The 18,420-nt window shown below is 38.8% G+C and overlaps 1 protein-coding gene across 1 annotated transcript; it reads right to left on the reverse strand.

Moving 5' to 3' along the window:
- Positions 1–921: 921 nt before the first annotated feature.
- LOC120774142 lies at positions 922–15,067 on the reverse strand. Its single transcript, XM_040103536.1, is given in 4 exon segments — positions 922–2,619; positions 2,621–7,873; positions 8,654–9,858; positions 14,768–15,067. Coding segments are annotated over 3 exon segments (6,408 nt in total). The 5' UTR covers positions 9,671–9,858; positions 14,768–15,067; the 3' UTR covers positions 922–2,481.
- Between the last annotated feature and the right edge of the window lie 3,353 nt (positions 15,068–18,420).

Here is an 18,420-nt window from a genome sequence, read left to right on the forward strand (position 1 = left end):
AAGTGCAATATCCATTGAATATTGCACAATATTATTGACGATTGCCCAGCTGTTGTCGTTATTTACTACAACGATTATGCCAGTAAGAAATGTTAACATTTTAGCATAGAATGTTAATGAATGAATTAGCAGAACATGTTTTCATTTATGTTTCTGTTAATGATATTTAATTAAAATTCTAGAATGTTAATGAATGAATTAGCAGAGATTGTTTTCATTGATGTTTCTGTTAATGAAATTTAATTAACATTCTCGCTCGAGTGTAGGATAATAAAAATTCAAGGAAATTGAATTGATTAAAAGAAACTAAATATTACAACTGCATGTGCATTGTAAATTTTATAATTAAAATTTAGATTTTCAATTTTTAATTCCAACATTGTGCATATTTAATCTTTAATCCAAAACGTTCAAATTTGGAAACAAAAATGGAAAATCTAATTTTTAAACAAAAAAAAGTTGGGATTAAATTTTATTAATTATTTTTTAACCAAAAAGTTGGGATTAAAAAGAAGAGTTTTTGAGGTTATATTGAAAAATCAACATTCGGTAGACGTTTAATGGTTTATTCCTCGTTTTAGTTAATAAAATCAAATTAATTACCTGTTAATTCATTATTTTTCTGTTTATATGTACATACATATGTATGCATGATCTTGTAATTATCTGTAAATTTAATAAAAAAAACTCCAAATTTTTTTCGTTCTTTTCAAATAATTTTATTAAGTACCATGCTTTATTTCAGTTTTTCTTTACGTAAATTACAATTTCAAGTATTTTTTTAATTTTAACTTAAATAATTATTATATGTATATATTTTAGTCAAACTCTGCTTAATATAACCGCAGCTATATGGTTTTGTAAATTCTAATAAGATTTTGACAAAAGAATACTTTGGTTATTGCTGTATATAGTTCTTTATTAGACTTTCACTTGTTATTGAGTAATTTAAGGCCATATTTTCCAATACACTCTGCTTATTAATTTATAATAAATATATAAAAATTACATGCGCATGCATGTAAAGCAAAAAACGATAGTATAACATCAATATTATTAACACTAACAACTACAAAGCGACATTTAATATTAGTTTGAATTGATCCTTAGAGAATTTCATGTAGCTAAATACTTTTTAATTAACATTAGTTTAAGTAGTTTAAGTACTTTAAATTTGTTTTTGTATTTGTGTTTTTTGTTTTTGGTACCTATTAATTTATTTAATTTTATAAGCCACTTTGCGGTTTGAAGGCCTCACCCAAATCTACATAACTGTAATTCAAGTGTTCGTCATAATTCAAAACCAAACAAAAAAAAACTAATTATATTTATAGTTATTTATAATAGTTTGCTTTAATTAAGTATTCTAATAAGTACATATCAATTGTATTGAAGGCATTTTACAGTTATTCGTTGCTTAAACATAACGCTTATTTATATATTATGTATTTAACTATGCTATACTTTAGATTTAAGTCTTTTGTTTTGTCAAGCATAACCTCAAAATTAGGCAAAAGTCTATGAAAACGTGTAAAACTACAATAATTGAGACAATAAATGACTTATTTTTATATATGTATGTATGTATGTATACTATTTGTATATAAATTTTGCTCAAGTGCAAAAACAATGTCTGCTTACGATTTTTTATGAATAATATTTTACAATGTTTTTTTATATAGAAAAGCTTTGGTATATATTTTGTGGGGAAATTTTGCACTTTTGTGCTTTAAAGTAATTAAAATTGCTATAATTACAAATATTTATTACAAGTAATGCAAGTAATTACAATGTAATGCTTAAACGCTAACAGTGCTTATGTATTTCTGTTTGACAAGCAGCAACAGTGGTGGCGTATATATAGAGAGAGGTTGCTATAAAATTTTATAGTACATTGAAATCAGTTTGCGATTGCTTTGAATATCAGAGCAGCAGCAACATTTAAGTCTATTTTTCGTTGTTGTACAATAATAAATATGTTTTCGATTATTTTAAGCGCGTTAAAAGTAGTTTGCAGGCAAAGATCGAGTGCCAGTTGACCGTTAGTAGCTGCGCCGCCAATAATTTTCAGCTAAAAATGCTGCGAATTAACTTTTCCAAGCATTTTTGTGCGAAAATAATTTTGAGCGCGCTAAGCCAGCTGGCAGAAGATCTTTATTTAGTAATTTTCAGCAATAATTGGTGGATTTATAATAAATAAAAATTAAAAATAATAATTAAAAAAAATAGCTAACAATGCTACTTTTTAATAACTAATAAATTTATTTACTACTTTTTAACGGCAGCAAGTTGCACCCAAAATGCAACACTGCGTATTTTTGAATTAAAAATTAAGTATTTTGGCGCTAGCTGCCTGTCTTGCTGCTCAACGGCACCATATTTATATCCGACTACCATTTTTACAATGTGAAATACCAACAAATTTTTTGTTGTAATATTTTGTTACAGTTTTGACTAGAAACAGCGTAGAGAACGCCTCAGCTAGAGCTGACTCGCAAGCGAAAAAGTTATGTGCATTTTCTTACACTTTCTCGCTTTTCCATTAACCCGACTGCACACAGGCAGCCAGTGACGCGGTCGCTTACTTCTCCACACCCAACAGTTTGGCCGCTTCGTCGGGCGACGATAGCAATTTATTGAGTATACCTTGATCGCTGATGCCCAACAGATTGCCGATCAGATCGCTGTGTAGACCGTTCGGTTGTTCTTCGGCAATATTCTCCTTTTGTTCGCCAGCCAAGTGAGCGCTGCGCCATTCGTTGGTTTTGCTTAGCAGCTCCTGTATTTTGGGTGAACGCACTGTTGCCGCTGTTGCTGTGGTCGCCGGCGACGTTGTCGTGGCCGTAGCGGCGCTGGTGAGGGCAGCTGCAGCTGCAGTTGTAGATGTAGACGTTGGTGGCGTCGGCATTTGTTCATCGTCCGAAAAGTCCGAGCCACTGTTACCCATTGGCGACGCGCCATCGCTGCCGGCGGCGCCATTTTGACCGCGACTTGTGTGCTTTTTCATGTGTCGCAGCATGCTGTGCTTCAGCGTGAATTTGCGCAAGCAGATTTCGCATTGAAAGGGACGTTCGCCCGAGTGTGTGCGCATGTGTCGGCGCAAGTCCTCGGTGGACCAGAAGCGACGCACGCAGAAGGCGCAAATCACTTTGCGATTGGTGTAGGCCGGTAGTTTCGGCAGCAGCGCAAAGTTATTCGCCTCTTCGCCCACACGCCGCTCCTCGTCCTCGAGCAATTGCGTCTGGTTGGCTTCGGCATCGCTGACGATTGCGCCTTTGCTGAGTAGCAATGTGAACTCGGGTGCATGTTGCTTCTTGATGTGCTCCAGACAATTGAAGCGCTCGGCGAAAGAGTTCTCACACAAATGACATTTGTATGGCAAGTCGGCGTTGAGCTGTGAGAGATTCTCTTTGGCGCGTGCATCAGCTTCGGCGCTGCTGGCCGCATTGGCGGCCGCGTTCATTGAGACATTGAGCTGTTGTTGTAGCTGCGCGACAGCCAATTGTTTGAAGAGTTTGTTTTGTTGTTCCTTCTCCTGATGTAAGCGTTGCTCCTTCTCACGACGCTCGCGCTCCAATTTCACCTCTTCAGCTTTGCGTTTGCGTTGCTCCTCTTCGCGTTGTCGCTGCTGTTGTTCGATCTCTTCGACGGATTTTGGCACTGGTATCGGCTCGTTGACATCTTCGGTTGGCACATAGACCGACACCGCTGACTCAACGTCGCCATGTTTGCGCAACAAATGTCGATCACAATTGCTTTTTGTGGTGAAGAGCAGTGGACAGTGCGAACATTTGAAGGGTTTTTGGCCGGTGTGCGTGAGTATGTGGCGTCGCAGTGAGCTGGACCAGGGGAACATGCGTTGACAGTAGGGGCATGAGACACGATTTGGCGCCAGACTATAAGCTGATTTCTTTTTCGGCTCCGCTGGTGCGGCTACGTCTTCGGTGCCGGAGTGATTGCTTTCGCTGGCGCTACCCGAAGCCACTAGACCCTCTTCGTCACTTTGTTCCATATGATTGGCTACATCGCTGGGGCGGAAATAGTTATTGAATGAAACGGCGTTGCTGGTGGCATTGTCTACCAGTTTGGCAACCGGCACCAGATCTTGCGATTCATCTTTGAAGGGTGAACTGGCGACCTCTTTCAGAAACTTGCCCACCGACTCGGCTTGTGCAATCATGGCTTTCATTGTGTTGGCTGGCGTAACAGGCGCCGCAGGTGCTGCCGGTGTCGTCGCTGGTGCAACCGACTTAGTAGGTGTGGGTTTGGCGGTAAAGTTTGCGTTGGATTTGGTGGTCGTTTGATTTGGTTTTTGAACAGTTTTCTTCGCCTGTTCCAGTATGGTTTCTGCAACTTTCTTGGCTGTCTCATTGTTGGACTCATTGGTAGCAGGAGGTGCAGTCTTTACTTCCTCCACGACGGGTGCTGGCGCTTGAAATTTGCGCATATGTTCGAAATGTTCGTTCGACACTTGGAACTCTTCGTCCTCTTCATTGTCGTCCAGTATTTCTTCGACGTCATCATCATCATCATCCTCATCAATAATCAATTTGGGCTCATCATCTTCCGCGTTGCCATTAATGTTCACGGGTTGACCCAAATGGTTGAATGGGAACTGGAGACCGTTTGGTGGACCCAGCGGTCCAATTGCAGCGCCGGCAGCATTCAGCAACATATGATGACTATTTGCAATGCTACTGGAGCCGTGTGCCAGCGCCTGTTGCAGCAAGTCAGTGTCCTTGCGCGCCTTCAGCTGCTGCGCCAGTATGGCGTATTTCACTTGCTCCGATATCGGCGCGGCGCCCAGTCCATTGCCTTGTGCTTGGGTGGCGTTATTGTGCGCTTGAGCAATTGCCGCTTGTAAATGGGAAATGCTGTTCATTGTCGTTGCACTGGTGGCGCCACGTCCACGCATGCTGTGGTGGCCGGTGCGGTGACGTTGTGCGTAGTACTGTGGGTGTTGTTGCTTCACGTGTCGCTCCATATTTGAGCGGAGCGTAAAACGCGCGGAACAATGCTCGCAGGCGAAGGGCCGTTCGGTACGGTAACGACGCTGCTTCTGTTTGGGCATCAGTACGCCGTTCTTGATCACCATTTTGACGGGGCCACCTGGCAATACCGTGGGTGGAATGTGTGAGTGACGTGGCATATTCATGCCGTTATTGGGTGGAGGTGGCGTCATCATGGATGTGGGCAACATTTGATTCATTATATTGGGATCTGGTGTGGTATGTGGATGTGTGTTTAGTTTGTCGGCCATTAGGGAGTTCAGATTCGGTAACATTGGTGGTGTCATGTTTGCCGAAGCTTGCATGCTCTTATTTAGGTCCAGACCGGGTGGCAGAAATGGATTAGCAGCAGTGTTGCCGCCAAACATCTGATTCATTAGTGGCGCGAAATCGGGCATGAATGGGAATTGTGCGGACAAACTCCAGAGTTCCAGCATTTTTGGCATATTTAAATTTTCCTTCACATAAGAAAATAGATCCAGCTTCTTTTCCGGATCAATGCCATTTTCTGTTACTGGTAAAGCTGGCGCGGCAATGGTCTCCTTTTCTACGGGCTTAGCTGTGGGTTTCTTGCTAAGATCCAAAACATCCATACTCAAGTCGATGGGTGCTGTCTCGCCGTGTTGCAAGCTGGACGGCGCTGGTGTACGTTCTTCAAACGAGTCATTGTAGCTTCCAACTGAACCGGTTGACTTGTCCAACAATTGCTCCAAACTCTTAACCTGTATCTTTATCGGTTTGGCAAGTGGACTTTCAGCGGTTAAGATTTCCTTAAGGTGTGACACGGGCGTCGAGCGATCTTTGGGATGATGTTGCTGATATTGCAACTCCATATCGTCATCGAAGTCGGGCGATGAGAACATATGCAGCTTTTTGGCGGGATCATCGCAGGTCGAGTCTTCGGATGGATGATATATAATGGCACGTTTGACCTCGTCGCGTGTAGTCTTCGCATGCCTATTACGCAAATGGCGTTCGCAGTTTGCCTTCGTAGTGAAGGCATAATTGCATTCGGCACATTCGTAGGGCCGATCGCCGTTATGTGTGCGCATGTGACGCACAAGCGCAGCCTTATCGCATATTGAGTAAGGGCACATGTTGCAACGGAACGGTCCTGCCGGCCCAACGGCACTTAAATGCACACGGTTGTGTCCCTTTAGCGCACGTAAGTTCGGAAAGACAGCCGTACAGAGCTTGCATGGAAACTCACCACGCAATTTCATTTTACGAAACTCCGACGTGAAGGCATCTTGCGCCTCCTCCTCATCCTTGTCCATGCTATAATTGCTGGATGGTGTGTTCACCGATTGCTCGAAGTTCTTCAGAAAATTGGATGTTGAGGACGACGAAGTCATATTGAGTATCGATTGTATATCGGCAAGATCTTTCGAGTCGTGCGACTGTTGTGAAAGTAAATTACTTGTCAATTGGTCTGTTGGCTCAGTGTCGGCTGCCTCAACTTTGATATCGGTATTGCTTACGTTCGCCGAATCCACTTCGTCGTGTGCGGAGTGTTGCGGCGAGGGCAGCGAGATCAAACTCTGCGCACAGAAAGGCTTTTGACTTTGCAGATATAGCTGACGCAAGAAATTGTTGCGTATTTGGTTTGTCTTATCCTCAATTTCGGCTTCCGTCAGAGGCGCTGCTACGAAACTATCGCTCAGACTGCGACTACGCCGCGCATGCCTCAACTCGTTGGTGTGGCAATCGCGCGCATGCAGCTCCAAATCGTCGGCATTCTCAAAGCTCTGACCACATTTCACGCACTCCACCAGCGGCATCGGACGACTGCCTAGCAAGCGCTGCGTGCACGGATGCAAGCTCAGTTGACGGTGTGTGCGAAAGACCACCTCGCAGTGTCGGCACTTGGCGGGTATGTCCGAGTGCTCGCTGTCCAAGTGGTTGTCCAAGGCGCGTGTATCGGCAAAGTCAGCCGCATTGCATACCGGACAGACGGGACAAGCGAAGTACGGCTTCTGCTCGACGTCCTCATCATCGTCATCACGTTCATCTGCCGACATGGCCGATGCGGAAGAGGATGCGCTGGCTTTTGTGGTTATCATCGCGCTGTCATTATTATGCGCGACCATGCGCGCATCAACCTCATCCACATCCTCGCCGATTATGTTGTTGTTTATGGTGGTCTTCACGCGTCGCTTCGTCGCTGTCATCATTGTCAGACCGTCAGCTTCGGCGTCCGCGTTGTCTTCGTCATGTTGTTCACTACTTTTACGTTTAAAGTTACCTAAACGATTACGCTTCGCGTTCATATTGTTATTGTAATTATTTGTGGCATTGTTGTTAATATTGTCGCTGTTATTGTTTTTGTTGCTATGATTATTATTTGAGCTATGGCTGATGGCACTTGATGAGGAGTCTGTTGAGCAACCGCCGTCACTTTCGCAACTTTCTACGCCACTACTGTGTAAGCGTTTACCATTAACACCTGCACCGATGGTCGCGGCGGCGTCACCACCAGCTTGCGCAGTGGCGGCCGTACTGCCGTCGTTCGTCAACGCTAAGGCCTCGGCTGATGCTGTTGGTGTTTTGACGCCTTCACCAATCAAGCCATTACCTAATTGCGCATAATTGTTGGTGGCTGAGGCGAAAGCGTCGGTTCCGCCACTGCTGGCGGGCATACCGCCGGCATTGTTGTTGTTATTGTTGTGACTATGACTGCTTTGCTTTGTTCCATTCGAGTTGCGGCGATGATGATGATTGTGCTGATGCTGCTTGTGTGTGCGCATGTGCCGGTGCATGTTGCCGTTGGTGGTGAAGGTGAGGTGACAATATTTGCAATTGAATGGTCGTTCGCCCGTGTGCACCAGCACATGCCGATCCAGTGAGGAGGCCGACGAGAGCACCTAAACAGAGAGAGAGAGAGAGAGAGAGAGTAGAGTGGAAGAGAAATGATTGAAGGAAAAGAGAAATTTAAATAATTGTATAATTGGTAAATGATTGCATTAGAAAATATGTTGGTTCCAACAAAAAATTGTGCCTTATGTCAAGAAAGACGCGTGATTTACTCAGAATTCATTCAAGTGCTTCATAGTTTGATATAATTCTCAAACGGTTTATAAATTCTCCGAATTTAGAAATATTATTGAAAATAGCAGCAGAAGATTGCTCTGTCTTATGGTATTCTACTAAATCTTAGAGAGATTTGAAGTTACGAAAGTGATGCGAGACCATTTAGAAGCCCAAGTTATCTTAACATGACTCTAGCTCTATTGTTTACTGTCCAGACAAGAGAGAAATAATAAAAAACATAATTTTGATTTCCAAAGCTCAAAATTTCCAAAGCAAAAACCATGTAAGAAGCGTCTTATGAAGCATAATCAGTTGTAAATGAAAAATTATAACGAATAACGGAAAATCCATTGCCTTGAAGCTTCAAAATTGAGCCGAGGCTTTGTGGAAGCCCAGTTATCTTAATTCAAACTCTCTAAAAATCAATTAAGAAGATTCGTAGGAAGCCTTATTAACTGTAAATGCAAAACACCATTAAAAACCGCAAACTCCCAATGCTCTCTTCAGTTAATTGAAGCGTTCTTTCATTAGGAAATATCCTTTTTTAAGAACTCTAAGCAAATATTCCATAAATCTCTTATATTACATTTATTACACCTCAAAATCGCACTTACCTTGGAGCAAATAGCACATGTGTAGTTCTCCGTATCGCCGGAGGCGTAATTGTGACAGCGTATGTGGTTTGTGAATTCGTGACGCGTCGCCGACACCACATCGCATATGGTGCACACGAACTTCATGTCCTCGCGTTCTCTATCGCCAATACCCGATTCGGGACTGGACACCGAGGCGGAGGAAGCAGCCAAACCGGCGCCACAGCCACGCGGTGAAGAAGCAGCCGACGATGAACTGTGCGAGCCTGTCGCCGACACCGAACCCGATGCCGACGCCGATGCAGAGATTGAGCTATGCAGTGTCGGCGTCATGTTAATTGCAGCTGTGGTGCCTGTTGTCGACGTCGTCGTCGCGGCTGCCGCTGCCACCGCTGCTGCCGCCGCCAATGACACTGCCGAGGCATTCAGGTAATGACTACTACAGCTGGCGTCCACGAAGCCAGACTCATTATTGCTGGACATTTGTTCGGATGCAGAATTGCTGCGATTAAAGCGAAATTTCTTGCGCAGCGAATTGGGATCGTCCGCATTGAATTCCAGATGTACGCTGGTGCGTTTGTCTAGACGTGGCGCTGTGCTGCGACGCTTGTGATGACGCTGTGATCTCGAATTGTGTGCATTCGACTTGCCAAGGCACTGTTCGTCGGGCGACTCCTCATCGTCATCGTCATAATCATTCGCCTCATCGGAGTCGTTGATATGTCGCTGCGGATGGGGTAGCACTGGCTTGGTGGTGGCACCACAGCCAACAGTTGATGTTGTTGCATTTGTGTTGTTGGCATCTTTTGCAAGCATATCATTGCCGTTGGCTCTGTTGTTGTTGCTGGTGCTGTTGGTGTTTGTATGCGGCGTCGATGTGGCCGATGAGTGTGCGCTGAGCTTCTTTGGCGTGCGTCCCAAATCTAAGTGCTCCAACGATGATTCCGAAGTCGTTGAGTCACGTCGCTCCATTTTGGTGACGCTCGTTTGTATGGCATCCAATGCTGCTTGTGTGCTGGCGGCTGCTGTGGCGAGCATTTCGTTGTTCTTATTCGATAAAATTATGTTATGTTTTGATATATGTGTGTGTGTGCGTTGTATGCAGGCGCGTGCCGCTGTTTGATTGGTTCGAATTGTTGCTGCAGCAGAATTTCTTCAGTTGCTTTTTATTTGCTCAAATTTTTTGGTTGAGAAACTGAGCTATGCGAGACGAGACTGAAATAAATCTGAAATGAGAGCGGAAATAAAACGGTAACGTGATTAGATTCTTCGATCTGTGTGCGTTGAGATGAAAATATCTAAAATGAGCTGACAAGTGCGGCATGACAAGGTGGCGAAATTGTAAAGTTTTGTGTATATTATATATATGTACATACATATGTACATATGTATTTTATATGCATGTGTATTTATTATATAAATGCAATTATTGTTTATATGTATGTATTTAATGTATGTATGTATATACAAATTTAGGGTTTTCCATTATGCAATTTTGCCTTAATCAAATACATATGTGCATACATATTGACCTATATATTGGCCTTATCGCCTTTTAAAATAACCGCAAATATTTACATACATACATATATGCTGTCTGACAAGCTTACAGCTTCTGGGTAGCGCTGAGAAAAGTATTTGGTTCTTTATTTTATTTTTAGTTGAAATCTTAATCATATTTGATTTAAAATAAAATATTTTCTGACTCATAGATTCCATATTTTAATACTAAATCATTTAAGTAACAAATAAAAACAACAAAAACGTTAATAGCTTGCAGATTTAAATACTAAATAATTTAAGTAGAAACAAAAACAAAATTATAGTTCTAAATACAAATAAAAACAAGCAAAAACGTTAACTTCGTATACAATGAAGCTATAATACCCTTCACAGGTGCATTTTTGTAGCATAAAGGTAGGCTTCTTGGGGAAAAAGATAGGTGTGTTATACATATCCATGTACTACATACATACGTATGTATGTATGTACAATAAATGTTGGTTGCCATATGTGTATGATTGTGTGTAATAATAATTTATAATTTTTTAACATTTTTCTTTCAGTTACAAAAGTCTATGATAACACATTATACTTGTATGTACATGCCTAAGTACATGATCAAGACGTAAAGTCAATTAGAAATATGCAGATTTACATAAATATGTATGTATGTATGTACTTCAGAGAAAAATCGTATATAAAATTATCTACATATATAAGGCAAATAACGGTATTGTACAATATGTAAAAAGATATATAGAGTAAATACATTGTACATACGATGTACATATATGTATGTATACAAGTATTGCATTCATACCGCTAAAAATGTACCAACTGTAATACACATGTCAACATGTACACACAAGTACACGCATGCATATGCACAAAAATATGTCACAATAAGCCTCTAACAAACGTCGTAAAAGCAAACAAGCAAACGAACCTTCGAATCGTTGCGGCTGTGCAGCCATTGGCCATCATTGACAGCCTTCGCAACGGTAATGTCTTTTGGGACGTCTTCGTATTGCTGCTTCGGATGTACATTCATACACACATACACACAAATACATTAGTACATATACGTGTGTGCAGCAACAAATAAAATAAATACATATCAAGTTTGAAATCTACGAATGCGACGAATTCGATCGGGTAGCTATTACATGTGTGCATACAAACGTATGTACCTTGTGATTAGACAAGAGAGAGCGCAGTCTGCCTATGAGTGTTATCTTGTTGGCTACTTTTCGTGCTGTATATGTGTAGTAGCGCATGTACATATGTACATACATATGTATATTTGTGATTACATGCTTACATATCTACATATATGCATACAGGCAGGTGGCTGAGCAGAAATAAACAATTAGAAAATATATTAGCTAGCTTACATGGGATAAAATGTAATGTTGAGGATGCGAAATCAATTTAGATGGGCTGGAGCATATACAGGTTTCGTTTAGCTAATGGACAAGTGTGTTTGTGTATGCAATTAAAATGTAACAAAATTTAGCATAATTGAGTATGCAATAAATCAAACTCAATTTTTTTTTTGAAATAGGCAAGCTTCTTATACCCAGTTCAGGGTATACAATTAAATAAAAAAAAATAATTTCGATACAACTTATGAGGGAGTCTAAACATTGAAACTGATTTCCCGACGGTAAAGCTCAAACATATTCACCTTCCATTAAGCTCGGAATCTTCGGTAATTATCAATTTATAATGAATTTAAAATGATTCAGACACTTAAAGAACACTTTAGTATATGTATATATGTATGTATGTAATGTATATGTACTATGTACATAAGTATCTACATACTTATATCTATGTAAGTGCATACAATTCTTATAAGCACCCATATGTATATGTAACTATATACATATGTACATATATATGTATGTGCAATTTTTGTTTTGCCTCGTCAATATCGCTGATAAGCCTTCATTGATTTACATATACATACATACATACATATGTATATGTATGTACTACCTCAGCAAATTCTTATCTATCAACATATGACTGGGCATTAACATACGTTTATAAGTAGATACATATTTTGTATATGTACATAGATACATATGTATGTATGTATATAAGCGCCTAAGATTATAACTTTGGTTGGAAAAGTGGAGCGTTGAGTCATGTACAAGGTAAAATAAATTAGATTAGAACTAATTACGTATGTACATATGTATAATGATTTCCCGGCCGAAAAAGCTGCTGTTAGCGCAATTATGAATATGTGATGATACATAACTACGTTTATATAAATAGTATATGTAGGTATATTGTCGCAATGGCCGCTGGGCGGATGCAATTTTTTGAGAACGTCATAAACACGAATCGAAATCTTACTGCTCTAGGTATATACATAAATATGTAGCTGCATCATGGTTACAAACGAGTATCTCGGCAACGTTAATAGAGATTCGAATGCAATAAATATTTAATATAATTGTTTTTAATTAATTAAACGTACATGGCTGAAGCCGCTTTGATAAGCGTGGATAGTTTTATATACATACATATGCTTATGCACATATGACGAGTGGAGCTTTTATATACGAAACCAAAGTGATCTTATTAGAAAGGATTATTTCAATATATTGCATATTGTTTGCGGCGGCAAAAAAAATCACAAAAAATACTTTTGCAGAATAAAGAAACGAAAGATTTGAAAACCTTTCACAAATGAAGAAGAACTGTTTTGAAATGGACGTTTTATATCAAAAAATAAAAGAAATTATAAAAAAAAATTTATTCTCTCTAATTATGGATATTTTGATATCTAAAAATAAAATAAAAAAAATAGTTAAAAAATAATATTAAATTTTCTTTAAAGCTTTTATTTATTTCTGCTTTCATACATTTTTTAATCTTTATAACTATTTTCTCCTCTTTCTAATTCTTTATCCTTCATCATTGATGCTTTGAAAAATATATTTGCATTAAACGTTTTTTTTGTTATTCGAATGTATTTAAATATCTTTTTGAGCAATTTGCAAAGTATCTTTTTAAAAATATAATTAATAAATAAATTCTTTAGCAATAAATCAAAAAAAATTGTGCTCAAAAAAAAATAAATATAAAATTGGTAATAGAAATTTTTTCGAAAATAAAATTTTTATAAAGTTTTTAGAAATAAAACAAAATTTTTTTTGCTCACAAAAAAATAAAAATTTCAATATAAAATTGGAAATAGTATTTTTTTCGAAAACTTAATTATGCAAATTTTTTCAAAACAATTAAGAAAATTTTTTTAAATGAAATTAAAAAAATTAAATCTGAAATTGGAAATAGAAATTTTTTCGAAAAAAAACCTTTACAGTTTTTTTTAAAAACAAACTAGAAAAGTTTTTGCGCAAAAATAAAAAAAAAAATTATAAAGAAATTGGAAATAGAAATTTACAAAACAAATAATTATTAGGTCTACAACTTTGCTTTTGTATATTTACAAAATAATTTTCTTTTGTCACAGAATTAAAATAAATTTATTGTGATACTTTAAAAAATATTAATACAAATTAAAAACAAAAAAATAACTAAAAATAAAATATTTCGCTAATTAGATTTTTCAATGAGTCTCAAAGATTTTATTTTTCAAGTATACATAGAAATTGTATTTGCAGATATTTGCAAGGCATTTACAAAATTTAATTTACAAGTTTTACAATTAGCATAAAAAATATTTTTATAATTTTATATTTAATATTTTTTTTTTAAATCGAAATTATCTCAAAGGCTTGCTGACAATAATTAAAAATATTTTTATAAAAAATTAACAAAAAATTACAAAAATATTTTATTAAAATATTTTTTTTTTAATTTTTTTTATTTTTCTATTTTTATATTAATTTTTTTAATAAAAATATAATAAAAATTTCGATTCTAAAAAAGCCTAATTATTTTTGAAATTGTATATTAGACGGATAATACAATATAAAAGAAGCCGCAAATAAGTTCACAAAAATCTAAAAGCTTATGTGTGATTGGATACTAGCTATTAGAAATAGATATTATTATTTTCGTTTCATTTCAATAGTTTTTTAATTGAGTCAGTTTGAGAATTCTGATTATATTTTATATTTTGTTGAAGTTGACATTGATTTTAAAGTCAAAATAGTTAAAGAGTTTTAATAACTCCAAGATTTTTCGAAGTAAAAATGTTATAAGCCAATCTAAACTGTTTGTGTCAATCAAGAAATGTCAGCACTTTGACGTTATTTTATATACATATTCGGGAATATAAATATATATACTTGTATATTTTTTTATATTTTCACCCATCAGCCATATACCTATACACATCGTCACCTAAAATACAAAATTAAGTAACATCACTTTTCACAAGTTTACAATCGAAGTAAAACGGCATAATAAAAACCACTCATATTGAAACAAAATTTGAGTTTTGGTTATAAAATAGTTACATATACATACTTATATTGGTTACTTTATCTGACAGCTATTTTCGATTTTTATGATGATACGTTGTTTTGCATTTTAGGTGCCGATAAACTCTGTTCATTTTGTGAGTTTTATTCAAAATAAAAAATATACTTTCTTTTTTTCTTGACTTTTATTAGTAATTAAAAAAAAATTTAATAAATTTATAATTACCTTTTTGTTCGTTTAGCTTGAAATTGCTTAGCAGTTTTTAATCCAGCGTGTTTTAATACAAATAAACATATTTTTGTTCGATTTTTGTTTCACACTCAAAATTTCGCTGAGTCACAGTAAATATTTTGTGTTTTTCTATGCGTTTTATTCTTATTATATATTTGCTTTACGAATAGTTAGCGTATATTTTTAGCTGCTGCAGCAGCGTGCAATTGTTTGGTTATCCTTTGGTAGGGCGTTACACAACTCCACTTTATACTTTTATATATAATTTTTTTGAATATGCATATTCTATTCATTTTTATTTAAAATTTTTGTTCGTCATAATTTTTAAGAAATTAATTTGATAAAGTAGTGAGCATTTCTCATATTATGTTATTGCAGCAGCGGCGCACAAATTCCCGATGAACACTTACAACTTACACAAAATATTTTTTAAATATTTTTGCTTAAAATAATATAAATCGTAGTCTTATTTTGTAATTTTATTTTATATTAAATTTTTTCTAATTTGTTTGTGAGCATACACAGCACTTGATTAAATTGTTTTATTTTATTTTTCTTATTGAAGTTCTAATGTGTTTCCGCTTCTGCTATTTATTTGTTGGTCACTTCACTTCCAATTTCATGCCACTGAACTTAAGCTGAAGCTGACTGATGGGCGAACCCGATATTTCGAGCTGTGGATGTAACCACGTTCACGGGCGCACACGGAATGATACATTCACCGCGCGATGAGTTTGATCGAAGTAGCGCTCAGCTCTGCAGACGACGCTTCAGTTTAGAGCAGAGCAGAGCAGCGTGGTGCGTCGCGCACGCAATGAAGGCTGGCTGCAAGACGATAAATTTCATATACGAAACACCAACAACAAAAAGACGTTGTTGAACACGAGCACAAAAGATGGGCGCGCGTGGAGTAAGCCGGAGACGCAATTGAAGGCAGCTAAAGCAATGTGTGTCTGCTTATCTTTTTCACTTTGCTGCTGTTGTTGTTGTACTTATATACGGTATACCAAAAATTGTTGAAATACTTTTTTGTAACACTTTATTGTTGTTGCTGCAGTACACTATTACTTCGTTTGGTGGTTTTAACAACAAGTTCGTAAGTGCATCCGACGGTCGATCACAGAGTGCGCAAGCAACACTTCCTTTACCGTTGGCCAGATGAAAGACGACTGTTGCGAGAGCCCAGCCACGGAGTAGTATTTAAAGAAAATCGTAAAAGCCAGTTGGTGTGCTGCTGAGCGCATGGGTGAGGTGGATGAATTGTGGCAGCGCGTCTGCGGCTGAGTGTGTCAAGCAAAGGGGGACGACCAGCGACCAGCGCTTTCAACAGCAGCACACAAACAAATCCAACTAATCCCAATTGAGAGTAGCAGCAGTGGTGAGCAAGCAACTAGCACAAGCACAACATCACCACAACAAAAACTACCAGTCGTATCGAGTCCCGAGTCGACTGCAGTCGACGTCCAACCCCAGTTGAACTGTTGAGCCTGACTGATGGCTAGTTGGATTTAGCTGGCGCGCAGAGCCGCAGAGCATAATTACACACACTTGCAAACAAACCCACATACAGATACGGCAGCGTTCGCGCTTATGTCAAGAGAGCGCGCGCAAGCAAAGAAGTAATCGGAAAAAGCAAAAAGAAACAAAGCAGAATTATCTACGCTGGCCAGCGCTTGCTTGTGTTAGTTGGATGAGACGCTGTAGATAAACTACTGCTCTCAAAGCAGAGGAAACAGAGTGGTTCTCACAGGCTGCCGCGCTGGCAGCGCTGACGCGATGCGACCTCAGCACGAAAGGGGAAATGATGCATTCACATGCCTGTATGTATGTGTATGTGTGCGTTGCTATCAGAAGCAGCCATCATTGGAGCTCGTGGGCTTTGCTGTGTGTGAGCGCGCCGTGGAGAAAATAGGATTAACTTTCGGCGATGTCATCACGCGGTGGAGTGTGCGCTGCAGGGATTGGGTGCGCTGTGAGGAGCAGCGCCAGCAGCAGCAATGGCACAGCAGATGTGAGAAAGCCTATATTGGGCGCGCACATACGTGTTTCGAAGATATATGTGCTTACACACACACAACGAAGTCGCATATATTTACATAAGTGTGTGTGGTATAAACTGCGGCGCGTTTGCTTTTTGGTCTATTTGCGTCTGTTTGCTTTTGTCTCCACAGCGCGGAGATGGTGCAAGATGGAAAATTTTCATTTTGCCTTGTGTTTGGGCATTAAGCAGTGCAGGAGTAGCATAGCTGCTAGAATGCTGCGCTGCTGCACGTGGCCAATGGGCCGAAGCGAGACAGCAGCAACACCAATGACGTGGCCGCGACAGGAAATGGAGGATGGTATTGCCCTTCGCTGCGGATTAAGAGGGCAGTGTCTCTTGATTTGCTGCTGAGAAAATGAAAAATGAAAGAACATATATTTTTTTTGCAGAAATCGATGTGCCAATGACGTTTATTATTGATTTGTTTATTTTACGAGAAAAATTGTGCTGCGTTAAAATAAAAAGTTATCTTAAGCCTCTCAGCATGAATAACTCATATTTCGTATATGTGTAGGAAGCAATTTAGAGTTTGGAAAATTTCTTATAAATAATATGGAAACTACTGCACCTCTCCGGACAATTTTTTTACGATTTTTTTTCGAAACAGAATTTTTCGAATTTGCTACAGTGATTACTCGACAAAAAATTATCCGATCATGAATCATGTATAAATATACCCTGAAAATTTAAAAAAAATTGATGCAGGAATATTTTTTTTATTTCCAAAAATCGTCGTTTTTTACGCTGTCACACTAGATGTACCCCTTAAGACCAGTCTTCTTCCTCTTCTTTACTGGCGTAGACATCGCTTACGCGGTTATAGCCACGTTAACAACAGCGTCACAGTCGTTTGTTATTTTCGCTACAAGTGCACCAAGTTCATTCTCGACCCGATCTCTCCAATGGAGTGGAGGTCTTCCTCTGAATCCAACGGTACAGGGTACTGAATCGAAAACTTTCAAAGCAAAGGATAAACAAATATTCCGCAAAACTTTTCTCTCGAAAACTCGTAACGTCTCATCAGATGTTGTCATCGTCCATGCCTCTGCACCATATAGCAGGACGGGAATAATGAGTGACTTAGAGAGTTTGGTCTTTGTTCGTCGAGAGATGACTTTACTTCTCAATTGCCCACTCAGTCCGAAGTAGCACTTGTTGACAAAGTTATCTTGCGTTGGATTTCGAAGCTGACATTGTTGTTCGTTTTAATACTGGTTCCAGGATAGACGAAATTATCTACGCCTTCGAAGTTATGACTATCAACAGTGAAGGAATGTCAAATGTACTCAGACATTAAAAATCTGGGGGGTATGGGGATTTAGATGTTAGCGGTGTGATCTCCACTAGTCGGAATGTCGAACCGTTAGGGTCGTCTGCGTGAGAGTTGTTTAAGCGTTCAAGCCGTTGGGGAATTAGGGTTTGTATGAGCGGTGTGTATGGGGTCCTGGCCACTAATCCAGAGCTGTATGGAAGCTCAACTGGTAGTAGTTTCGGCTACGAGGTCTGACTGTAAACTTAATTCTGGTACCACCGGAAGCAGGAGGCCTTGGAGTTCGCTCCAACCTGCTCATGCGGGCTGGCCCCTCGGATAGTATCGTGGTGTTTG

This window comes from Bactrocera tryoni, chromosome 4 (genome assembly GCF_016617805.1).
Source record: "Bactrocera tryoni isolate S06 chromosome 4, CSIRO_BtryS06_freeze2, whole genome shotgun sequence".
Taxonomy (NCBI): Eukaryota; Metazoa; Arthropoda; class Insecta; order Diptera; family Tephritidae; genus Bactrocera; species Bactrocera tryoni.